The sequence below is a fragment of the Barbus barbus genome, assembly GCF_936440315.1.
Source record: "Barbus barbus genome assembly, chromosome: 26".
NCBI lineage: Eukaryota > Metazoa > Chordata > Actinopteri > Cypriniformes > Cyprinidae > Barbus > Barbus barbus.
Genome location: NC_136754.1, coordinates 2,649,575 through 2,676,356, shown reverse-complemented (window position 1 = coordinate 2,676,356; position 26,782 = coordinate 2,649,575). Strand labels below are relative to the sequence as shown.

General features: G+C 37.3%; 1 protein-coding gene across 2 annotated transcripts in view; it reads right to left on the bottom strand.

Annotated features, from left to right (window-relative positions):
* Positions 1-60: 60 nt before the first annotated feature.
* The window catches only part of LOC306846075 (guanine nucleotide-binding protein G(q) subunit alpha-like), a 49,851-nt gene continuing 23,129 nt past the window's right edge, over positions 61-26,782 (bottom strand). For both annotated transcript variants that reach the window (XM_079379169.1, XM_079379170.1), the window contains 6 exons: positions 23,930-24,114; positions 14,578-14,732; positions 9,585-9,713; positions 3,403-3,532; positions 1,932-2,085; positions 61-1,789 (listed from right to left, as the gene is read on the bottom strand). In XM_079379169.1, the coding sequence (XP_079235295.1) occupies positions 1,599-1,789; positions 1,932-2,085; positions 3,403-3,532; positions 9,585-9,713; positions 14,578-14,732; positions 23,930-24,114 (944 nt within the window). In that variant the 3' untranslated portion in view covers positions 61-1,598. The remainder of the gene's footprint in view (positions 1,790-1,931; positions 2,086-3,402; positions 3,533-9,584; positions 9,714-14,577; positions 14,733-23,929; positions 24,115-26,782) is intronic.

Genomic DNA, 26,782 nt, shown 5'->3' with positions numbered 1-26,782 from the left:
TCATAAGAAAACCAACAGAACCGTACACAATTACGAAAAAGTGATTTTTTTCTTTTTTTTGCCAAAGATAGTGTACCACAGACGTTTTGTACATAAGCAATAATGTGTATACGTATTTACAAATATAAATATACACAATCAATTAACTTCAGCGCATAAATGCCTTCTTGTCCCCCTGACCCCGTCCTCCCGCGATCCCCCCAGAACTCGCGCAAAATTCTTGAAATTGTCGACCGAAAAAGCTACGTTATGACAATTAAAAAAAACTGCGTAAACAAATAATGGAACGTGTGTATCCGTGCCGCTAGACGACAACGATACCCGCGAGTCTGCGGCCTGGATCGTGAATTAATAAAGTATCTGTTCATGAGCCAAAAAAGATTATCACGCACTGCGAAACTACTTTTTTAGACTGCGAAATTAAAACGAAACCAGGAAGGAGGATAAAACATAACCGTGAGGAAAGGAAGCAATGCAATCGTTTTCAACGTTAAATGTGGAAATACAGAACAATACCTATCGTAAATGTGTAATCCTGTTTTGCACACATTTAAAAATCCTTAACGTTGTCTCTAACTCATCAATAATTCGACTGCTGTTATAATTTACTTTATATTCGATAGCAGTAGAAGTAGCTATAGTTACTTATCATTAAAAAGTTTTTAAAATGATCATCTCAGCAATATACACAGATTTGATTAGTTTCATCTCTCCCTTGCGTGCTTTGTATCATTTTGCTTATATAGGCATTCTTACACTATTTTCGTTCATTATCATTTTTTTCGGATATTTTTTTCATTTTATTTTTTTGCATTTGCGATGCTCTCACATGAAGTTTACATTCATCGATGCGAGTTGAAGACTAGCCTCGTCGAGAGAATCATCTCTGCAAGCGAAAGGTTCTCCACACCATCAGTGGAACCCACTGGATTTTAGAATCCGCCGGAATCCTCGGAATTCTAGAAGGATCCGTTTTGGAACTTCCGGCACCACAGCACTAGTCCATGTGTCCATATACAAGTATGTAAATATGTTGTGATTTTTTTTTTTTGTCTTTTTGCAGGGCTGTGAAAACCACATTTTTCCATTCATCCTGGCAGAATTCCCGAGAAACACTCGGAGCAGATGGCGTGATTGGAGCGAATGACAGTACATGAAAAGGGAAGGAACGTCACTTCCAGTTTTTCAGGCCAGCGTATCACAGATCATTCTCATCATAGCTCCGCCAATCCAACATTTCCATGAAATACGCGAACGTTGCGGCGAGTCGGAGTCTAACGCCCTTTGTCAAATCCGAGCCACTTTATTTTCGGTGGTCAAATTTGATAAAAGGGAAAGAGGCCTGACTAGAGCGGACAGACTTTGGCAAACAAATAAAAAACAAAATGACGAGCAGGACACGTCCGTTATGATTCCACTGGACAGAAAGAGAAAAACTCTGGAAGCTGGGAAAGAGAAATCAAAAGAACCGTGTTTCTGAAAGTGTACATGATGCGTGTGTGTGTGTGTGTGTGCATGTGTGTGTGTGGACATGGGTGTGCGCACACTCTGTGGGTGCCTGTTCTATGCTGATTCTTGTGTCAGACACGTCGCACGTCTCACACCAGGTTGTATTCCTTCAGGTTTAGCTGCAGGATGGTGTCTTTCACCGCCGCGAATACGAAGCGGATGTTCTCCGTGTCGGTGGCGCAGGTGAAATGCGAGTAGATGATCTTGTCGCTGTCGGGGTTCAGATCCACAAACATTTTCAAGATGAACTCCCGTGCGGCCTGGGCGTCCCTTTGGGGCCCTACAACACAATGTGTAGACGGAGTTAATCACTTATATCAACTAATAATATCAGTAGCTAACAAAACACATGCATACAGTGGTACTGTTTGCATTAAACCGGTGTACATGAGAAAAAAAACAAAAACAAAAAACCAACATACCATCGAACTCTGGGAAATAGTCGACCAGGTGGGAGTAGGAGATCTTCTCCTCCAGCAGGTCCTTCTTGTTGAGGAAGAGGATGACAGAAGAGTTTTGGAACCATGGATATGTGATTATCGTCCTGAACAGAGCCTTGCTCTCCTCCATTCGATTCTGAACACAGACACAAAGAGTGGATTGTCATATATATCAAAATGCATAGTGAAAAATTACTCCCCGACCAATAATATAAAAGCTTTTCGAGCCTTGAGTCCAGAACTAGCATTTATGAAAGATGAATGGTTACATTGTTAGTCTTCAAGCAGCAGCTATATGCAGCTTACTGCAATTTTATATTGAACATGGATAATAATCCTTAAAATGAGCTTTAAAGGGGTCATATGATGTTGCTAAAAAGAACATTATTTTGTGTATTTGGAGTAATGCAATGTGTTTATGCAGTTCAAGGTTAAAAAAAACACATTTTCCACATACTGTACATTATTGTTGCTCCTCTATGCCCCGCCTTTCTGAAACACGCCAATTTTTACAAAGCTCATCGTTCTGAGAAGCGAGGTGTGCTCTGATTGGCCTGCTATCCAGTGCATTGTGATTGGCCGAATACCTCAAGCGTGTGACAGAAATGTTACGCCCCTTACCGTATTGTGATGCCATGTCCCGGCCTTTTTACTTCTTTAAATTCTTTAAATATCAAAATGTACTTACAGGCTTGTGAGTCAGAAGCACCAGACTGTCCTTGCGACGTTGGAATTGCCCCACTTTATAATGTTCACATCACAGCCATTCATAGTGTTCACATTGTAGACTACTCTCTACCAGGATCAGGAAATAGTCCTCCGTAAAATGCGCTGCACACACTCAAATTTTTGCATTGTACTGTGCTGGAACAGTATTGTAAATATAACTTAACCACTGATTTTTAGTTGTGTACTCATTTGGAAGGCCAAACAAAGTACTTTCGCTTTCACAACGAAACAGCGTCTCCATGACATGGCGGCGGCAACAACAATACTAAAGCAAGAATAACAGCTACGGGTTCTTTCATTGCGTATACATTTGGGCGGTGTTATGCAAATATTTCCACACCGTGACGCAGACATGTGGAGGCATGTTTGAATGAGCCGTTTTAGGAAGGTAGTAGGAGTCTTAACTTTTATAAAGAATATCTCTTTGGGTTTGAGACTTTAACCTTAGCAACTTTACAGATCTTACACATGCACAAACAGCTTGTAACACTCCAAAGACAAAGGTAAATATGAAATTGCTTCATATGACCCCTTTAATATTTTAATTCAATTTTTAATCCATTTTTTTTTCCAACTTCTATAGATTTTTTATTTCTTAAGCACTTTATGATTATCTTTAAATCCCCTTTATGTAAAGCACTTTCAATTACCATTTAAATTTACCAGTATGTGAAATAGTATGCAGTGTAAAGATAAACACGTCTATAATAAATGAGTTGCTCACCTCGTTATCTGATTCCACCAGAACCTGATCGTACTCACTCAGAGCCACCAGGAACATGATGGACGTCACATTCTCAAAACAGTGGATCCACTTCCTGCGCTCTGACCTCTGACCCCCTACATCAACCATCCTGAAAGACAAAGAGAGCAAGCATTTGTATTATTGATTTGTTACTGACATTATATGCATTAATAATTCATGCTTATACTGTTTACAGTATGCAAACCCTCTGTTTACATGGAAAGACATGTTAAAATGCACAGTATACAACCAGAACACGCTGCATGGAGCACTGTGTCCCATAATGCAAAGACCTTACAGTTTGTAGTGTGCTGAATGTAATGGAAGCAAACATTTCAACTCCTTTTTGACACACAATTATGTGCCAGTTAAGACATTTTAAAGCATATTTGGAATAAAATTATTTGGATTGACGGCTGGGTGGTTTGAATTACAATATATTGAGGTCACGTGACAGCAACATAGTATAGTACTGTTTGTCTACTATTGCATAATGCATACTTTACATATTTAAAAAAGGCAATATACAGCATACGGGTAGTTGACAAATACAATTATCCTATGGTGTGACATAGCAAAAATGTAGAAAAATGTATCTTCATTCTTAGAGATTAGCATATGAGAGTTTTATCGTCACTGTTAAGAGTTTCATTTTATTTTTAAATTTTTCTGTCACACTATAGGACACATTGATACGTCAACTACCCATATGCATACAGTATACTGCATATATCATAGTATGCAAGCATTTAATTCTAAACTAAATTTGTCACTTTATGCATATTGTGCAGTATATACTGTATTTTTTTTTTTTTTAAATAATCACATACATACACACTAACTGGCCACTTTATTAGGTACACCTGTTCAATTGCTTGGTAACACAAATTGCTAATCAGTCAATCACATGGCAGCAACTCAATGCATTTAGGCATCTAGATGTGGTGAAGACGACATGCTCAAGTTCAAACCGAGCATCAGAATGGAGAAGAAAGGGGATTTAAGTGACTTTGAACGTGGAATGGTTGTTGGTGCCAGACGGGCTGGTCTGAGTATTTCAAAAACTGCTGATCTACTGGGGTTTTCACACAGAACTATCTCTAGGGTTTACAGAGAATGGTCCGAAAAAGAGAAAATATCCAGTGAGCGGCAGTTGTGTGGACGAAAATGCCTTGCTGATGTCAGAGGAGAATGGGCAGACTGGTTAGAGATGACAGAAGGCAACAGTAACTCAAATAACCACTCGTTACAACCAAGGTATGCAGAATACCATCTGAACACACAACACGTCGAACCCTGAAGCAGATGGTCTACAGCAGCAGAAGACCACACCGGGTGCCGCTCCGGTCAGCTAAGAACAGGAAACGGAGGCTACAATTCGCACAGGCCCACCAAAATTGGACAATAGAAGATTGGAAAAACATTGCCTGGTCTGATGAGTCTCGATTTCTGCTGCAACATTCAGATAGTAGGGTCAGAATTTGGCGTAAAGAACATGAAACAGGGTTCACTCTAAGCAAAATGTCAAATTCCCTGACTTTCACAGACTAAAAAGCTGAATTTTCATGACCTATAATGAAGTAAAAACAGGCCACTATCATGCTTAGCACTTTATTTTGCTTTTACCCATTAAATGGACTTCGATATTTTTTATACATTTTTTTTTTTTTTTTAACTCAGTCTTTGAAGTGGTCATTTTATAGCAAAAGCTCATAAAAATTTTAATTTTCTGGCATATTTGCCTTGGTTAACCGGTACAGCCTGGTGACCGCATTTAACTTAAGTGATTGCCAGCTGACGAACTGGAAGGGAATACAATGGCACTGAGAAAATAGCCCAGGGCTCAACGCTAAGGATTTTTTCATATATATACACACACATATGCATACATGTCTACATACACACATACAGTGGTGTGAAAAAGTGTTGGCCCCCTTCCTGATTTTTTGTTTTTTTGTATGTTTGTCACACTTTAATGTTTCAGATCAAACTAATTTAAATATTAATCAAATATAACACGTAAATACAACATGCAGTTTTTGAATTAAGTTTTTTATTATGAATATGCTTTGTATGCTTTCTCATTTGTTCTGGAATTTCTTTGGATCTCAACATGATGTGTAGCTTTTGAGGATCTTTTGGTCTGCTTCACTTTGTCAGGCAGGTCCTATTTAAGTGATTTCTTGATTGCGAACAGGTGTGGCAGTAATCAGGCCTGGGTGTGGCTAGAGAAACTGAACTCAGGTGTGATAAACCAGAGTTATGTTTTAAACACTTTTTCACACAGGGCCATGTGGGTTTGGATTTAGTTTTCCCTTCATAAAAAACCCTTTATTTAAAAACTGCATGTTGTGTTTTGTGTTATCTTTGATTAATATTTAAATTTGTTTGATGATCTGAAACATTAAAGTGTGACAAACATGCAAGAAAATAAAAAATCAGGAAGGGGACCAACACTTTTTCACACCAACATACGCACGCGCACATACATAACAAAATCCGGCTAGTCAAAATTTATTAAAAAAAAAAAAAAAAAAAAAAAAAAAAGTTTTTTTGACACAAATTAAAAAAACATTCTTGAAATTTTGCACATTTGAAAAAGGCATGATGCAACAACAACGCTTAGTCAGTCCCTCCAGTTGTTTGCGATTCCGCGATCGCTGAATACAATGCAAAATAAATTAAATTTTTGTGATCCTGCATAATTCGTAATTTAACCGCAAAATAATCGCAAAAAAAATAAAAAATCATCTAACTGAATTTACGTGGATTCAGATGTTGTTCACGTGATGACGTCTGTGTATGCGAGCGATCTGTCCAGAAACAATGGTGGCAAATTTGTCTCACCTGCCTCTTCACATCAGTGCTAAGGACGGGCTAAGCAATATCCCGATATACTGCACGAGCAGGGGCGGCGTCTCCGTATGGCAGTTGCCATACCCTATCTTAGTCAGGTGTGCCATGGAAAATTCATATCTCTATTATAATTCATTATTATTATTTTAAATCAGAGGGTTTTAAAAATGTTTAACCAATGATAAGCATTTAAAAGAGCTTGTCAGTAAAACTTCGTAATGCCATTGGATCATCTCTCAGCGAAACCTCGTAACTTCACCCCACCTCCATTCAGATTGACGCACCGCGCACAGCCTGGAGGAGACAGATCTCCGCTTTTTCGCAATGAAAGGGTAAATTAATAATTTTGAATAGTACAGCGTCTTCTTTACTCAAACACTATGTCTGTAAAGGCTAATGTTTTTGTGTGCTTGAAGAGCGGAGAAGTAGCGTCTAGCCAATATACTTTTCTTTTTGTGTATAAACGCTTCATTTGAGATTTTGATATATTATTTATATAAACATATATATACATATACACACACACACACACGTATACATGTATATATATCAGAATTTATTGAGACCAAAATAATACCAATACCAAATGTATGAATTGGATTTACAAGCAGTATGTACAGCTACAATACTTCTTTGTTAATGTTTACATACTGTAGGTAATGTGGAAAAAGGGTCCTAAGGTTGGTTTTAAAAGTTAAAATGTTTCAGAATTGACTAAGAGACCAAAATAAACCAGCTTTATGCATTTTGTTTGTTATTTGTGAATATTGTGCATCTAACATAATCCATAATCTGCACGTTTAATAAACTCCAGCTGGTTCAAAATCTCATGCGATTAATCGTGCAGCCCTATTGGGGACACTTAATTTCCAGAGATATCGTCGACTTGATTGCACAAATACTATTAGAACTGAGCTGAGCTGGATGATGACATCACTGAATTCAATAATAACTGAAAATTGAGTGTTTACTATTGTCCTTCTGCATTGCCGACACACTATTTTCCTATTTGATACTGTAAAGCTCCTTTGACACAATCTGTATTGTTAAAAGCACTATATAAATAAAGGTGACTTCACTTGGTAAATGTGATATCATGATTTAAATTTATGGAAATTACCACCACAAAAGCAGTCATTTTGATCGCAAAAATCCCACAAAAAAATAGTGAAATCCTGGAGGGACTGCTTAGTACAGTTTATTTACCATTTCATAAAGCATTTTCAGTTTTACATGCTACTTAAAAAACAATAAGCAATATTGTATTCAATGTAGTATGCAAACATTTAATTCTGAACCAATACTGGCTACTATTTAAAAAAATATATCATATTTGAAAAAGTATTATGCAAATGTTTTTATGTAAACATCTGTCAATTCAAACACATAACGAGTCAAAGATAAATATTGTGGAAATATTTGCATACTACAAACAAAATGCATACTGCATTAAGAGTAAAAGTAGTATTTTAGCATTCTTTTCTGAACATACTCGCAGCCCTAGATTTCAGAGACTGAAATGTGTGCAGCCAGAACTGGTGATATTTATCTAGCACTGCTTTCAAGATTTCTACGGCGCCCCCTAGTGGAGTCAGAGCTCCAGTCCTGAGCCAGCAGTTCACAGAGGGGCCTTTGATAAATGAAGCCCTCTAGGATTGGCTGCCCAAAATAAAGCTCCTTCAGATAGAAGCGTCCTCATTTCCTTCAGCCAGGGGCTCTGTGACCTACTTCTGAACATACACAAGCTCTTTAATGTAGGACGAGTCTCCACATTCACTCCGCACTTAGCAAACTTTGGCAGGACGACAGACAGAGAGAGCGAGAGAGGCAGTGCGCGCTCACTTTTACTCTTCCCGGAAGCTCGACGCGAGGGTTTAAGACAATTTAACAGTTTTGCAGATTAACAACCACAGAGCTCATGCAAATCATTTACGGAGTCAATATGGCAGAGAGGGCAGAAATAATCTCGTGTATTTTCATATCACACACATAGGAACGATTGAAAAACTCACTTTAAATCTCATCAGCGTCTCTTCATAAGCATGTTTTAAATGTGTAGCCGCAATGGACATGATAAAATGAAATGTCCATAAATGTGTGCAACTATAGAAATTCTCATGAATCTTCAACAAACTTATTTTTTTTAGCTTTTGTCTACATAGGCCACGCCCCTGGTTAATGAATATTACTTACAATATATTATGTTCACCATCACATTTACATTTATTAATTAAAAGCACATGCTTTTATTCAAAATGACTTACAAATGACAAGTACTACGAAGTAATTCATCCTAATCAGGCAATAAAATGTGAAGTGCTACCAATAAAACGTTTCAAACATCATCTAGAATTTAGATTTGCTAAAAGACAGAAGTCGGTAAATGCTAAGCATGAAGGGATTACCATTTACCCCCTTGTGCATTCGTTTAACCACAGCGACCAGATGACAGAGGCTTCTTCTTAGAGTCATTTAAACTGCAACCATGAAAAACAAACCTGTTCAAAAAATAATGACCGTCTTTCAATAAGCCCAAGGGGTTGCTATGTTTCTGCGCTCACTACAGTTCAAAGGAAATTGACACTTATCAAGCAAAGATGCATTAAATTAATCAAAACTTACAGTAAAGGCATTTATGTTACAAAAGATTTCTTTCAAATAAATGCTGTTCTTTTGAAAGTTCCATTCAAAGTATACTGTTAAATAAAAATAAAAAATAAAATAAAAAAAAAAGTTACACAGTGCAACTGTTTTCAACAATGATAATAATAAAAAATGTTTCCGAGTATCAAATCCACATATTAGAATAATTTCTGAGGGATCGTGTGACACTGAAGACTGGAGTAATGATGCCGAATTCAGCTTTTCATCAGTAATAATTATTATTAAATTATACTTATTTATAATATCCCACAATATTAGTTTTTATTGTACTTTTGATCAAATAAATGCAGCCTGGGTGAGCGTTTCTTTCAAAATACCTTACAGACCCCAAACTTTTTGAACATTAGTGTACATAATACTTGTGACAGTGCTTCTCTCTCAAGAGAAAATTAGAAATTGTTTTGTGGGTTTTGATGGCTCAAAGACAAAAATCAACAGAAGTGCAATTTAGACAACTTTGACTGATGTGGCGTGTGATGTGGGCTGTATCTTTGTAGGTCACACACTAGAAAGTCGTCTTCAGCTTGGGAAAATATTAATAACTCTCCTCCATGGATGTATTCTCAATGCTAACCTACATTCAGTGCTAAGTTCCTAAATTTCAAATGAAAGCTGATGAATAATTGCTCCGTGTCCTCTACCTGAAAATGATGCTTTGAAGGTCGAACGGGTATTCAATAATCCCCGTGGTCGGGATTCGAACCCTCAGAACATCCTGCTGGGTGGGAAGGTAGCAGGATTCGGAGATACGATCCAGATCAGATAGATAGCTACAGAGAGACAAGGAGAGAGAGATAAAAACATCATTAACCCCTTTGCATCACAAGCCGATGGTTTGGTAAAGGATGTTTCCAGCAGAACCCTCGAGAGTCAGACGACGTCCCCCGTCAGCAGATCTCACAGGATGCTCATTAGGCTGTCTTGTGAGACAATCTAAAAAGCACAACGGCTAAATAGGGAAGACAAACGTTTTGTGTGTCTGGTCAAACTAAGACAGACTTATCTTATGTTCAGAATGTACACTGCATACTGTCTAATATTTCTGGAAAACATATGAGTGAAATAGCATGTGCAGCGGTATGTAACAATAAATCTCTTTACTGGCTTATTTGAATTGAATGTCGAATGAGAAGGAAAACGCCATGAAAACTGTCAAGAACCTATCCAAAATCAAAATAAATTATATTCTGCATAAAGAATATTGAGGTGTTTTGAGAACAACTAAGATTTTATTTTTGTGTCATATTCATCTTTTAATCATATTTGCAAATGTCTTGACAACAGAGCAATTTTGTCTTTACTGTTCCAATACTTATGGAGGGCACTGTATATATATAGGGGCGTGAAAAGTTTTGAACAGAATGAAGATGTGAATATTTTTCTTGTTTGCCTAAATATCATATTTTTTCATTTAGTACTGTCCTTCAGAAGCTACAGAAGATACTTACATATTTTCCAGAAGACAAATTAAGTTAAATTTACCTTGATCTTCAAATTCAAAAACCGTTCACGCCCCCAGCTCTTAAAGACCTGAAGGATTTTTCTGAAGAACAGCAGGCAGTTTAACTGTTCAGAACAAACAAGGGACTCATGAACAACTATCACTAAACAAAAAAACACAGCTTTGGATCGTTCAGGTAACAACACAGTATTAAGAATCAAGTGTATGTAAACTTTTGAACAGGGTCATTTTTATAAATTCAACTTATTTTCTCTTGTGGACTATATGTAAACATCTTTTATGAGAAACATTAATAACATGCATTTTGTATGCTCCCTCTTATTTTGGTAAAATAATTAACATTTTGCAGATTCTGAAAGGTGCATGTAAAGTTTTGACTTCAACTGTGTGTGTGTATACATATACACACATATACAGGTCCTTCTAAAAAAATTAGCATATTGTGATAAAGTTCATTATTATAATGTACTGATAAACATTAGACTTTCATATATTTTAGATTCATTACAACACAACTGAAGTAGTTCAAGCCTTTTATTGTTTTAATATTGATGATTTTGGCATACAGCTCATGAAAACCCAAAATTCCTATCTCAAAAAATTAGCATATTTCATCCGACCAATAAAAGAAAAGTGTTTTTAATACAAAAAAAGTCAACCTTCAAATAATTATGTTCAGTTATGCACTCAATACTTGGTCGGGAATCCTTTTGCAGAAATGACTGCTTCAATGCGGCGTGGCATGGAGGCAATCAGCCTGTGGCACTGCTGAGGTGTTATGGAGGCCCAGGATGCTTCGATAGCGGCCTTAAGCTCATCCAGAGTGTTGGGTCTTGCGTCTCTCAACTTTCTCTTCACAATATCCCACAGATTCTCTATGGGGTTCAGGTCAGGAGAGTTGGCAGGCCAATTGAGCACAGTAATACCATGGTCAATAAACCATTTACCAGTGGTTTTGGCACTGTGAGCAGGTGCCAGGTCGTGCTGAAAAATGAAATCTTCATCTCCATAAAGCTTTTCAGCAGATGGAAGCATGAAGTGCTCCAAAATCTCCTGATAGCTAGCTGCATTGACCCTGCCCTTGATAAAACACAGTGGACCAACACCAGCATCACTGACTGTGGGTACTTGACACTGGACTTCAGGCATTTTGGCATTTCCCTCTCCCCAGTCTTCCTCCAGACTCTGGCACCTTGATTTCCGAATGACATGCACAATTTGCTTTCATCCGAAAAAAGTACTTTGGACCACTGAGCAACAGTCCAGTGCTGCTTCTCTGTAGCCCAGGTCAGGCGCTTCTGCCGCTGTTTCTGGTTCAAAAGTGGCTTGACCTGGGGAATGCGGCACCTGTAGCCCATTTCCTGCACACGCCTGTACACGGTGGCTCTGGATGTTTCTACTCCAGACTCAGTCCACTGCTTCCGCAGGTCCCCCAAGGTCTGGAATCGGTCCTTCTCCACAATCTTCCTCAGGGTCCGGTCACCTCTTCTCGTTGTGCTGCGTTTTCTGCCACACTTTTTCCTTCCCACAGACTTCCCACTGAGGTGCCTTGATACAGCACTCTGGGAACAGCCTATTCGTTCAGAAATTTCTTTCTGTGTCTTACCCTCTTGCTTGAGGGTGTCAATGATGGCCTTCTGGACAGCAGTCAGGTCGGCAGTCTTACCCATGATTGCGGTTTTGAGTAATGAACCAGGCTGGGAGTTTTTAAAAGCCTCAGGAATCTTTTGCAGGTGTTTAGAGTTAATTAGTTGATTCAGATGATTAGGTTAATAGCTCGTTTAGAGAACCTTTTCATGATATGCTAATTTTTTGAGATAGGAATTTTGGGTTTTCATGAGCTGTATGCCAAAATCATCAATATTAACAATAACAATAAAAGGCTTGAACTACTTCAGTTGTGTTGTAATGAATCTAAAATATATGAAAGTCTAATGTTTATCAGTACATTACAGAAAATAATGAACTTTATCACAATATGCTAATTTTTTGAGAAGGACCTGTATAAGAATAAAGACATTAATGTTAGCCATTTTTTAAAGTGCCCCTGTTATGGGTTATGAAAGGTTCATATTTTGGTTTTTGGGAGTCCCCAACAACAGGTTGACATGCATGCAAGGTCAAAAACATTTATTTGCTTTATTTGCACAATGACTTCCAAACGATTCGTTCGATAATTAATTCTTCCAAACCCCTCCTTTGCGTGATGCTAATCTGAGGTGATTGGTCCTATTGGTCTCATTTTCATTTCATCATGACTGTGATGCCTGATAAAGCAGCATTTGTGAGTGCAGTTCTGCTTTTTGCACAGCGTTACCAGGGAAACCGCTATTTGTACGGCTCCAAAAGAAGCACCTAGTGGCAAAGAATGAATTTGCATTTTCATTCAGACCAACGTAAACAGACCAACAAGTGGGCGAGCAATAAGACGTCAACATGAAACGGCTTGGGATTCGTTTTTAAAACGACTCGTTTAAATGATTCAGAGTAGACGCTTTCTTTGAGACAATAACTTTATACACGGTGCACTTTCAGATGTAAAACTTGGCAGGATGTTTTCCTTCACTTAGAGCTGTGTTACACACTGCATGAAAGGTCATTTTCAAAAATCCAAAATAGGGGCACTTTAATGTTAAATTTTTTTATTCATTTTTACTTTTTTAATGGACAAAAAAAAAAAAATATTCCTCAACTGCATTTGCTGAATTTAACAAGCAGCATGCATACTGTACACTGCATTCTTTTTTTAATAGCATGTAAAGCAGTAGTCTGTGCTATAATTTTATCACATGACCTCATTATGTTGCATGTTTAATTCAGCAAATGCTGTCAAATCTTACAAAATTAATACTTTAAATGAGATGCGGCCATATGCATCCCTGACCTTCGTTTTACCTATAAAACAACTTTTACAGAATTTTTACAGAAAATATACTTTTGTAGAACATCCCATCTTCTCATATGTAGTGCTGGAAAAGTCTGATTAATTTGATTGAAAATGTTAATTTAGATGGTTCATGTAAATAACCTTGTTCAAAAAATTATCCACTGATTCATTTCAACACCTTTACATTTTGTAGCAAGATATTTAGTCAAATTCTGTAGTTTGTCACAGCTGTCAATGCAGATTAATTATACATTTATATAAATAAAGAGTCAAATTATTAAATAAATGATTGTTTCTAATTTTATTAGCTGAATTGGTGTACATCTGTTTAATTTATTGCTGTCACCCAGATATTCCTTCTGCACTGATATGACCTGTTTTACCCCAACAAACCAGCAGGGGGTGTGATTCACATGATGCCAATGATTCTTGAACAGACTCCAGGCTTCATACATCAGTGTGTATTAATGTGGTGAAATACGCACTGCCTCTATATTTTATTGGGCCAGTGAAAGAAACAGGACAAGACTGACTGCCGCCAAACTCTTCAATTAGATCATCAGAGAGACATGGACACAAACACATTCAGAAAAAGGGCCACGAAACACTAAGACATGAATTGATTTGTATGTGTTGCACAAGCTGAAAGACATGTTATTTTTAAACAGAAATTGATTTTCCCCCTCCTTTCTCCAGATTTAATATCGGTTCGCATGAAAGTAATAGTTTATCCAAAAATAACAATTCATTTACCCGCCCTCCCGTCGTTTCATTCCTGCATGACTTTTTAACAGAGGAGAATTTCTTAAGAAATGTATTTGTCATTTACAATGAATAGGAGGAGCATGAGCTTTCAAGCACTAAACAGGACACAAATGCATCATAAAAGTAGTCTATATGACTCCTGTGCTATATTGTAAATCTTCTGAAATCACATGATAGCATTGTGTGAGTTATTCACTGAAAATTGTATGCGAGTCAAATGAAACTTCTGCAAGCCAGAAAGCCTCAGTTTTAATTCACACCTTTAGTGTTCCACGGAAGAAATACAGTCACATGGGTTTGGAATGGCGTGAGGATTAGCAAACAAACAAATTTCGAGAAATGAAATAACATGCACCAATTAATCATTCACAATATCACCAGGAACACGTATTAGGAAAGTAAACAGGGTCATTTTTGAGTTCATGTAGATTGTGAGGATACACAACAGTGTGCATATATAATTGTTATTTAGAAATAATCACACTACATACAATACGAAGATGATGACAGATATACTCACTATTTTGTGGAGTCTGACAGCTGGTACTCTCGGCGTCTGTCGTAGGCCTCTTGAATGCCTGGATCTGACCACAGCATCTTAATGGCACTAACGTAGGGGTGGTCTAATGACGACACCTTCTCAATGTCCACCTCCTTCACCAGCATGGCGTTTGCCTGCAGCCCAGAGCAGATGAACATTTTAAGGCAAAACAATGGAGGAAAATATTGATAATCTACAGCAGTGCAGATGTACAATACATTTACATTTTACATTTACAATACTCCATCCAGGGCTCCAGACAAAAAAAATCGAGTAAGGAGCCATTGGCTCCTATAAAAGAAAAACTTAGGCGCCAAATTATTTTTTTAGGTGCCACAGAATAAAAGTGGTTTATTTTATTATTATCATTTTATTTTTACCCCCTATTTTAACATTTCAATCATTTTGTCATGCGTTTATGTCTTATCTTTTCTAGGCTTTATCAGCATTTTAATCCATCTTGTAGATGATCAGGTCGACCGGGGGACTAAGGTTCACTTAAAGTGTGAATTAAATGTCTTTTACAACTTGAAATATACAGTCACAAAGAATTGTTCGTTACACAGAATCTGTACCAATATCATGGACCATAAGCATGACTTGGCAACTGAGTGCAGTGCATCCTATGAATGTTGTCACGTCTTTCACACATTCAGTCTGTTTTTCTTCATTAGTAAAATGCAATTTTATAGGAGGAGTTGAATCATGTACAACAGAATAAGTAAAAATATTAATATACAACAGCGCATAAATATAGCAAAACGCTCCTCTTTATAGTTATTTTTCTAGCTGACTGATGAGTTTATGGACACTGAGTGGTTAATCTGAGGTAAATGTATTACAATGCAATGTTTACAAGCTTTATACATTTCCTCGGTTTGAAACACTGAATGAGCTTTTACATAAAACATTTCAGTACTATAGGCTTTCTTATTGCCTACCTTTTGATCATGTTCATTTCATACTATAGTAGTAAATCGAAATATATAATGGGTTCACTTGCTGCTTTAACTGAGGTGCTAAAGAGATCGCGCCTGAGCATTAAGTGCGATACTCTCCGCTCGCGCGACCCGGACGCATACACGGACCGTGTGGACGCGGGGTGCTGGTGTTTATATTACCGAAAGTGTGCGCTTGTGGTCCGCATTAAAGAGCACCCAAACCGCATCATTTGAATTTCGTAGCATTTTAAAGCTGATACTTTGTTTATTAAAAAGTAAGACAGCACAAAGCTTTTTGCGATTACTGGATGGCAAGTGCGCTTCAAATAACAGGAAGTCCGTGCATTAACAGAACACAGCATATAGACTAAGATCTCGATAAGAAGAAGCCATATTAGTAATGATTATAAATGAGAATTGTTGACGATATTGCCAGTATCCACAGAGCTGACAGCTTTACCTGTTGAAGTTTGTTCAAGATGTGCACGAAATAGACACGGCTTTTCTGCACTTGCACTTTGGGGCTGTTTACACCTGGTCACTTCATGCATTTTTTCCTGATCGGATAGCTATCTGATCCTGAAAAGACCAGGTGTAAATGCATTCGAGACGGATATAAATCCAATTGCTCGAACCACTTCAGGAGGTGGTCTGGGCGAAACCGGACAAGTGTAAATGCATCTGGTTGTTGAAACCACATATGGTAATTTTACTCCTCCCATAATATTCAAGTAATAGACGTGTGAGAGCGTTTTATAGGCTATATGGCATGTTATAGTCAGATATGACAGCGCAATGCAACAAGCATCACCGCGGATGAGTAGCGGAGTATTTCTTCAGCAAGCGACGCGCAAACTGAATGAACCTGAAAGTAAGCCGCAGACGCTCAACACACAATCTTCTTCATTAAAAGTAGCGAGACTAGCCTATCTTTCCAGTGCTGATGCCGCGCGCTCTCTTGATATTGAAATTAGCTGATAATTAATAAAATTATCCATTGCTTTCATTGACGTGAACTCCGTTATATTTGCATATGAAGCGGGAATTGAAGAACGGATTTATATCCGTTTTGCGAAGACACATTTATGTGGCCAAGTGTAAATGGGGAAACGTTTTAACAAATCATATAGATATCCGATCAGAGAAAATGCATGAAGTGACCAGGTGTAAACAGGCCCTTTCAGGTCTCTCTCACTGCGTTCAGCAGACTGTGTGCGGCAGAGACGAGGACTGTTTGAAACTCTTTTCAGTAAAACTTTGATGCGCATCGTCTTATGTAAGTTTAATACGTGAACATAACAAAAGATGTGAGCGCAAAACAATCGGGAAAAAAGTCCTTTCATGCTAATTATATATAGTCGCCAGTGGCGACCTCAGCAAAAACTTCACTCGCAAATTAATATTTTTGGTCGCAAATGCGACCATTTTAGTCGCAGTTTGGAGCCCTGCCATCTAACCTATTTTAAACATGTTCTCGTCCTTCTATAATTATGGAGCTTCTATTATGCATGACGTTTTATTAATAGTGAGACCACGTAGAATATATGCACTTTTTTCATTTGCCACACCAAAGAAACATATGAATGGTGAAAACTAGAGTTGCACCGATTGACCGGCCAGTGATTGGAGCCGATTCAGAGCCGATCCTTTTATTGCCAGCGGCACAGGCAATGACGTCACAGCCACACGCACACTCACGTGTAAACATGTCGTTTCGCGTGAGAATGATTCTAATTTTAATTGCATTCAGTGTAAACGGTGACTGATAATGTATTTATGTCATGCCAGATGAGGCTTGCACAGCCTGAGTGAGTGTGTGTGAGAGAGAGAGAGACAGCACACAGTAACTCAGAAATTTATAGAAAAAAAAGATATTTACAAAATATGATTTAGATAAGCAACATTATCCGGCCATGATGTTTCCCCGCATATCAATACCAAAACGACTGCAATGACACTCATTTTATACAATAGTATTTCAATAAACAAGAAGTTCAAATTAAGTGACTTAGATTTTAGACAAAATACTGTTTTTGCTCAATTTCGCTGATGAAAATAGTTCCGATCAAAGCCACAGCAGAACTGTTGTGTGTCTCCGAGCAACACAGCGGTGTTTCCTTACTGAATGAATCCACGTTTTTGAACGAATCGAGTGAGTCAATGATTCAAAGATGAAAAGAACGATTGGATAGGGGATACGATCGGATCCCCTAAAGGGATTTCCTAATTCCTAAAGGTTACTAATAAAAAAATTCTGTTAATAATTGGTTACACAGAACTTTATTACATCAATTCTCTCCTCCTCTCCTCCTCTTTCTTCAATGCCTAACAAATCTATTTCTTTCTCTCCCTGACCTTGTCATTCTGCTTGAGCAGCACTAGTTGAAGCCTGAAAATATTGTAAACAATAACATAACTAATTACACTGGTCGGACTAAGCTCTGTTTCAGACTGATACCTCCGGTTCAGGATGGTCCTCATCCTCAACACGTGCCTTTTTCAGTCGCGAAAAATACTTTTCAATACTAATCTGGATTGAAGCAGCAAACATTCGGTGTAAGAGTAAAGAAACGACAATTTATAATACGTTTCTTTGATTCACAGCTGCTACATATAGTGTTTTGACCTCGACAACCCAACTAGGCTAGCCTACATTTTACCGCAAACTTGCGACTAGTTAACTTTCTAAAGAAGGCGCAATCGCGTTTGCTAAGGGTCGGGACTTACAGTAACATCAACACACTGAAACTATAGTATTCAGAATATAAAATATTTTATAGCACTTTTTAATCTGTGATTGTGTGTTAAAAGTGTTCACGAGATACCAACCTTTCGCCAGCCGTCTTCTCTCCACACAGATGATACAGACAGATGTGGTGTGCACGGAGGGGAGGGGCTGTGTGCGTGTGTGTGTGTGTGTGTGTGTGTGTGTGTGAGGGAGAGACTCGTGAGTGACAGAGAGAGATGAAGAGAGAGCAGGGAAAGGAAATGCAGTTGAACGAATTCGCTGCGTGTTTTAAATGGTGTACAAAAGAATAACGAAACGCAATATGTGACGGTCGGTATTGATTTATTTTATTTTTTGTCGGTGTTGAATCTGTGACGGTCGGAATTTAATCTGTGGCGCACCGCCACAGATTCGTCTATGTGTGGGAAACACTGATCTTATAAAATTATTAATGCATTTGAGATTTTGCAGTGTAAATGCATTTATGGCACCTCAGCTTCCTCAAACTGTCTGTGTAAATGCATCTAATGCCACTTCAGATGCAGCTTCTGTTTCCTCAGCAGTGGAAAGAGAGTTTGTTAATACTAATTTCTAGGGATGCAACGATACCATTTTTTCAGATCCGATATGATCCAGAAAATTCTGAGTATCGACCGATCCGATACCAGCACAGTTTTTCTTTTTTTATATCAATGTAGAATTTCTATACTTCTGTGTCACTCTTTTGTGTGTTAAACACAATCTATTAGACAACTTCATTTTAATGAAAAAATAACATGAAAAAATATATAGGGGCTGTTTACACCTGGTCCCTTCATGCATTTTGTAATATAAATCTGATCGCTCAAACCACTTCAGGAGGTGGTCTGGGCCGCATTCCAAACGAAACTGGACATGTGTAAATGCATTACTTGTCCCAAAATGTAAAAAATAAAAATAAATGTGTGAGACCGTGTTATACACTGTAAAAAGTGATAAGTTGACTTAACTTAAAAAAATTGAGGAAACCCGTTGCCTTAACATTTTTTAAGTAAATAATCATAAAAAAAATAAGTTAAGTGAATTGTCAAGTAAATTTTTTTATTATTATTTACTTAATCATTTTAAGGCAACGGTTTCCTCAATTTTTTTTTAAGTTAAGTCAACTTATCACTTTTTACAGTGTAGGCTATATAACATTATAGTCATATGACTGCGCTAATGCAACACGCATCGCCGCAGACGAGTAGCTGAGTATCTCTTCAGCAAGCAGACACGCAAACTGCCGCGAATGACACTGAAAGACGCAGACGATCAACACAATACTCTTCATTAAAAGTATAAGACAAACTTATCTTTCCAGTGCTGATGCCACGTGCTCTCCTATTGCGGTCTTTGATCTTAAAATCAGCTGATAAATAATAAAATGCAGCGCTTATCTTTTGATTTCGTTGACGTGAATTTCATTACATTTAAATATAGCGCAGGAATTGAATATTGGATTTATATCCGTTTTGCGACTTTGTGGCCATGTGTAAATTGAAACGTTTGAACAAATCAGACAGATATCCGATCAGCGAAAACGCATGAAATGACCAGGTGTAAACAGGCCCATTCATAATCTATGACAAAAATATTATTATAAATTAGGTTAGTGGATAATTTAGCAGCAAAATTTATTCTAGAAAAATCATGAGTGCACAATTTTATCAAATCTAAACATTTAGTGATAACATTATTTAGTGGGGAACAAATAAAAGTGAATATGCGAAGGACTATATCTGGAAAAATGTTACACATTGCTCTTTGTATTGTTGTAAAATACATTAATGAAAATGTATTTATTTATAAATATAAACTACAAAATTAAAAAGACATTTCTTTTAAATGTATAGCACAATGAAGGCAGCGACATATGATAGAGGAGTTCTATCTATCATATATATCATAAATGTTGCTGCCTCCATTACTGTGCTATACATTAGATTATTAATAGCCTTGATAGGACAGAACAAGAAACGCTATAAATAATATTTCATTGCGCAAAAGCATTATAATAGGAAAAGCTCCAATAGAGAGCGGCACAAAGCGCTTATGTACTTCCCGTGCGCAGAATGATGCGCTTGAAGCAGCACGGAGTCACAGCGCACAGCTCCACATACAGAAGTTCAAAGCACAAAGGAAAGAGATATTGGTGCGTAGCTTATTAAATCTGTGCATAGTTTATTGATCCTTTTCGTTTAACAGTTTTAACTCTGTTACTGAGCGCTCTTGGAGAGAGTTTTTTAATATTTTATTTTTTTAAGGATAACAGCAGAACTTGGTAAACAGTTGACTGGTCACCTTTGCATCTTTACATAGGTCTTGTTAACAGGTACATACATACAGAGGTCAAATTACAAAAAGAGATAAACACAATCCATTTTTCCCAGTATTGAGAGTATGTGTCCATCCGTAAATTTAATGCGAAAGTGATTCTCTCCATATTTTGAACACTGGTTACAATGTCCAACCATTCAGACTTTGTTGGGGGATCAGACTGGAGCCACTTTCGTGTTACAGCTTTCTTGCTGGTTGCTAATAATATCTTTAATAAGTACTTGTCTCTCACCGTCAAATGAGCCGGTAAGTTCCCCAAGTAAATTGTAGAAAAGGAATAATCAATTGCATCATCAAAAATATTGTATATTACTTGTGTTACCTCCCGCCAGTATGGCTGAATGATTGGGCAGTTCCAAAATACATGAAAGTGATCTGCTAGTTGTTCCCCACATTTCCTCCAGCACAAACCACTACCCGTCTCACCATTCTGAATAGACTTTAACTTGGGGGTTATAAGATTCCTCCAGCAGAATTCTCTCCACATACCGGAACTAGTAGAAGTAGCCTGAACAGAACAGATATTTAACCACTCTTCCTCTGAAATAGCAAGACTGGCTTCTCTCTCCCATTTTAATCTTACCTCCCTAGTTGAGTGTTCTTTATTGGATTGAATACATAAAGTTTTGAGACAAGTTTCCTATTATCCTTATTTTTATAAACATCAATAAATAAATCTACTAAATTAGGTTTATGTTTCTCCAAATATCTTATTTCACTGTTGAAATAAGTTCTGGTTTGTAGATACCTAAAAAAATCTAATTTTTCCAGGCCATACATATTAGAGATATCCTGATAAATATCTAATTCACCCTTTGAGGAAATTGAACCAAAAGTAGTGATGCCAAGTCTATTCTTGGAGAGAGTTTCATCGTCTTGACGGTCTTAACCGAACGTGACAGTTTGAATGCTGAACGGAGGATGACAGACAGAAGCAGCGGAGAGAAGAATTTACGTGAACTTGAATTTAACGACTTAAATATTCATCTGTACCTCACATTAAACTATGGAAGGGCTTCAGAACACTTGGACTTTGACTTTATGGTGCTTTCTAGTGTTTTTGTGCTTTCGTGGGGCTTAACAATAACACAATAGTATACGCACAATATCTGATTTGGATCGGTCTCGTCTGACCGGTACCTGATCCGGCAGAAATTCCAGTATCGGATCGATACATCCCTACTAATTTCATTTGAATGGTAACAACTCTACAGTTTCTTATTATGCTAACTGAATTAATTGAAACAAAGTCAGAATTTGATGTGAAAGATGACACATTTAATAAGGTTAGGGGGAAAAAAATGACCATTTATAAACATAGTGGGAAATGACATCTGTATTTTAAGTTAACCATTTCTTCCTCTTTCCAGGCACAGAGCACTTTATTTTGAGGAGTTAAGTGAGAGAAAATCTGTAACTTAGTCCAGATTGGGGGAATTGTAATAATTTTTTAATTTCTTTTATGTAAACAATTTTTGCATTAATTTGCATAGATTTTTGTTTGTATAAGCTGTCAGTTATAGTTCTTAGAAAGAAAATCGGCAGGTCACATTCCCAAAAAATGGGAAATTGGAATCGGCCAAGAAAATTGCAATCGGTGCATCTCTAGTGAAAACCAACTCATGGTTAGAAGCAATGAGAACCAGTTACAGCAGCTAAAAATATAGAAATAATTTTAGTTTCAATCTTTTTAGAGATGTAGATGAGTTTGTATCGTCATGGAGCAGACTTGGAGAAATGTAGCATTACATCACATGCTCACCAATGGATGCTCTGCAGTGAATGGGTGCCATCAGAATGAGAGTCCAAACAACTGATAAAAACATCACAATAATCCAAACATACAGAATTACCAAATTGTGCCATAAGTTAATTATATTAAGGTTCTGCAATATATAAATATATTGTGGAAACTTAATTTCCTGTACAGCTGCTTTGTAGCGATTTGTATCGTAAAAAGCGCTATACAAATAAACTTGATGCAAAGTTGCATGTTTGCGAGAAAAAAAATTAATCAAGATGTTTTTAACTTCAAACTGTTTCTTCCAGCCATAATCCACAATAACGCTTCCCTCAGGAGAAAAAGTCCATCCCCTGTTGTCCTCCCATATCAAAATCCACCCACATGCATCTTATAAATTCATCTTGATCTGTGCATATTTCTCACCTGATTCAAACTGTATCACTGGAGAAAGCTATATTATGGAGAGAGGACTGGTATTTTAGCTGGATGCAATGGTTTTAAGTCGCTTAAAAACATCTTGATGGATTTGCTTCTTAGAAACACACAGCTTTTCGCTTCACAAGGCAATAATGGACTGGAGTGGTGTGGATTACTGGTGGATTATTGTGATGTTTTAATCAGCTGTTTGGACTCATTCTGATGGCACCCATTCACTGTAGAGGATTCATTGGTAAGCAAGTAATGTAAAGTAATGTAATGACGTAGTGTTGACAGCTTAAAAAGTTTGGCATATCTAAATTTGGTATGTTAAATTTTTATAGCGCTGTCATTGAAAATGTGCTGACTTTCACTTCTAGTGTGGTTTGGTAGCTCCACAGCTCAGCAGAGAAGTCAGATTAATAATATAACTCGGGTTGCTTCGAAAATTATTGGTTATGATCTTCCCACTATTGATGAGATTTATGTCTCACGTTTGCAAAAAAAGTCTTAAAAATCCTGAAAGATCCTTTACATCCAGCCAGACACCTCTTTGCGCCTCTTCCTGCAGGCAGACGCCTTACAGCAATTAAAACTAAGTCTACACATTTTTTGAACAGCACTTATTGTAGGATTGTTCACGCTCTTAATTCCTCTGGTGTCTATGCATCTGTATTTCACTCCTTATAATTGACGGGACATATATAGCCGTGTATGTATGTATTTATGTTTGTATTTTAATGTTTGTTATTATTGTTGATGAGCTCACCAAAGCAAATTCCAAACAACTAGGTGTTTGGCAATAAATAAATAAATAAAATAAATAAATGCTGCTACATTTCTCCAGACCTGTTCCCACAAAGAAACAAACTCATCTACATCTTGGATGGCCTCAGGATAAGTACATTTAATGTTTGTGTGAACTATTTATTTAAAGGTGATCAGCTATTTTTTTTTTTTTTTTTTTTGTTTTTGCAATTGCACTTGATGATACTAACAGAGCAGAAATTACACATCACATAGATGATGCAAAAAAGCTTCAACTTCCTTTATGGAAAAAAAGCATGTCTTTTCATTTAAGTGTGAAACATGAACTTGACATGTTTTCTTCAGTTCCACCCTTAAAACTTAGAACATTCTCACCTTGTTCTGCTCATACTTGTAGCCAATTTTCAGGGTCTCGGTGGCGCGGATCATGGCCTGCATGGAGGTGAAGATGTTCTGGTACACCAGCTTGGTGAAGCCACGTTTGTCTTCATCTGTGTACCCAGTGCCATGGATGATGCGCATCTGCTTGATGAACGTACTCTTGCCGCTCTCACCCGTGCCTAGAACAGAGGTAAGGGTCAGAGGTCAGGTTTACGTTCAAACTCTGGATCTACTATCAAGATCATTGGTACAGCATCCTTCATTCATGATCATCTGTTCAGATGTGTGGTTTGGTCACAGTGCGGGAGCAAATCAGGACACTTGAAATTATTTAATTAAACAATAAAAACTCTAAATCGTTCATTTGAGAGAAAAGAGCCACTTCTAATTAATGAGAGCAAATACGTGCCTATGCGATGCTAGCCGCCAGTCCGTTTTCTGAAAAGAAAAAAAAAAAACTACATGGCTCACTTTAATGTAAGGGGTTTATTTTACTCGTTTAATTGTAAGCAGCACAATTCTTGGTTCGTTTTATGCTCTTTTTGGTTACATCAGCATTTCCCAAATAGCAGTTTGCAAACCCTTGGGGGTTCATTAAGCAACTGCAAGGATCTGAACAATTAATCAAAACGAAATAGAAAATCAAAATATAATTAACAGTGTCTCAATTCACAGTAAACGCTGCTTCTCACAATCTCCATCTCTGTATGCGCTGTGAGTTTAAAGCATGCATTTTGGGAATGCAATGTAATTTTCAATTAACATTTACTAAAAAAAATTAAAATACTTCAGGGGGCATTTTAAGTAAATATTTTACATCTAAAAGCTTCAGATGACAAGAAACTTTGGGGAAACTCCTGGGTTACATTAAGTCAACGCATTTTAATCTAAAAACAAAATAAATAATATTGACTGTCTTTGAAGCCCAGTGTACAGGCTGAACTTCAAAAGGCTTTGTATGATCTGTCACACATGTGAACTCGCCCACACACACACACACGGACGGACACATCAACCCACCCTCATACTCAAACACAGATTAAAGTCAACATGAAATGACGCTCACATTTTATTTTTGCAACATTTCCAAATGCAACAGGATACTCAATGAGAAATCCTTTAAAATAGCATGAATCACTTAAAAGAGCACTATGACCAGAACCTAGTGAAAGTAGATACAGTAAATTTTAATGACAAGTTGACTGTTCCAATCTTAACTCTTAAAAACATATGATCTTCATTGGCATCTACGGTTCCATGAAGAACCTTCAATGCCCATGGAACCTATGAATTCGTTCTACAAAATGTTCTTTCAAGTGAAAAAAGGTTGATTACATTTTTAAAATATTATTCACAATAAGAAAAAATTGTAAGAACTGTTCTCTGAAAGTTTATTTAGGGGGAGAATAAATAATATAAATGTAGTTTTTTTGTCAAACTACAAACTACTCACTTCCTCTGTTTTACACACAATTAAAAGCTTTTCTCCTTCCCTCTCTCTTGTTACATAACACTCCTGTTTTGCTTCTAAGTTCAGCCAAGTGAGAATTTCAAAGGAAGGCCGCTTTTTCAGAATGAGGAGTCCTTCATCCCCTCTGTGACTGCAGGAAGTGAACCGATCAGCGAAGGGGCACGAGCATATCTGTACAAATAAAGCCAAATCCTACTCAGTTTTTGGAAAAACGTTGAGGCTCTGAGGAATGTAAATGTGCTGCTGCAGTTAAAGCTGCTTTGAGAGACTTCAACGCTACAGCACAAAACATACTACATTTTTCTGCCACTTTTATTGTCCACCAGGCAATGGTGGACAATAAAAGCACCAAGCACCGCTGCCAACAGGTTTCCCAAACAATTCCCCCTCTGCATCCCCATTTTTAGTTAGCACTTGCTTTGTACATGACACAACTGTTATATTTTGCTTCTTAAAAGATATTGCCGGCCATGTGCAAAGTGGTTTATATTATTCTTCATAACCACTTAAATGGAGCACTTTATCTTATAAAAGAGCAATAAATATTCTCTTTCAACACAAAAGGCTGAATTTAATGGGCAGTGTCAACCTTTTACAAGCTAATATTTTCTCAGCCTGATATTTGTTGCTTTTTAGTTGGAATAAAAAAATTTATCAACTAGGGATGTTCCCACAAACAACATTTTAATTATTTTTTTAGAAAACCCCTGGAAGTTTCATGACATTGGGTGAAGGGCTTGTTATTCTCAATATATACAAACATTTATTAATAAATAATTAAATGTATAATTTAGGGCTGTCAACGTTAACGCATGTGATTAATCTAAAAACATTAATGCGTTAATATTTTTTTAAGCAAATTAATCGTTTGATAAGGTTTGACCCCAATTTCTTGCCGTCATCGCAGCGCGGAAGGTAATCATTGCCTGCGTCACAATGTGCACACTATCCATCCTAAATTCTATGTAATATTAGTAATTTCAATACTATTTATTTAGGGCAGATAGGGTGTATAGTATGCACATTGGGACGCAGGGATTGTGTGATTATGAGGTGCCGGGCTAGACAACAGTGAAGCGAACGCAGAAAGAAAGAGAGAGAGATGTATACTCATATGTGATAAGGGTACAGCGAACCAGTGTTGCGGTTTTCCCGCACAATTGGGCTATTTTGAAAATACAGTGGCGGGAAAAATGACAGAGCCGTGGGTTGCAGGTTTTTTGTAGAGATCGACCGATATATCGATTTACCGATATTTTTCCTGATATTTAAGCATTTTTCCATAATCGAATATCGGTTTTGTAATATCGGATTCCCCGATAAACAGAATTTTCAGAATTGCGCGCAGGATCACAATTGCAGCGCATCTGAGGGGA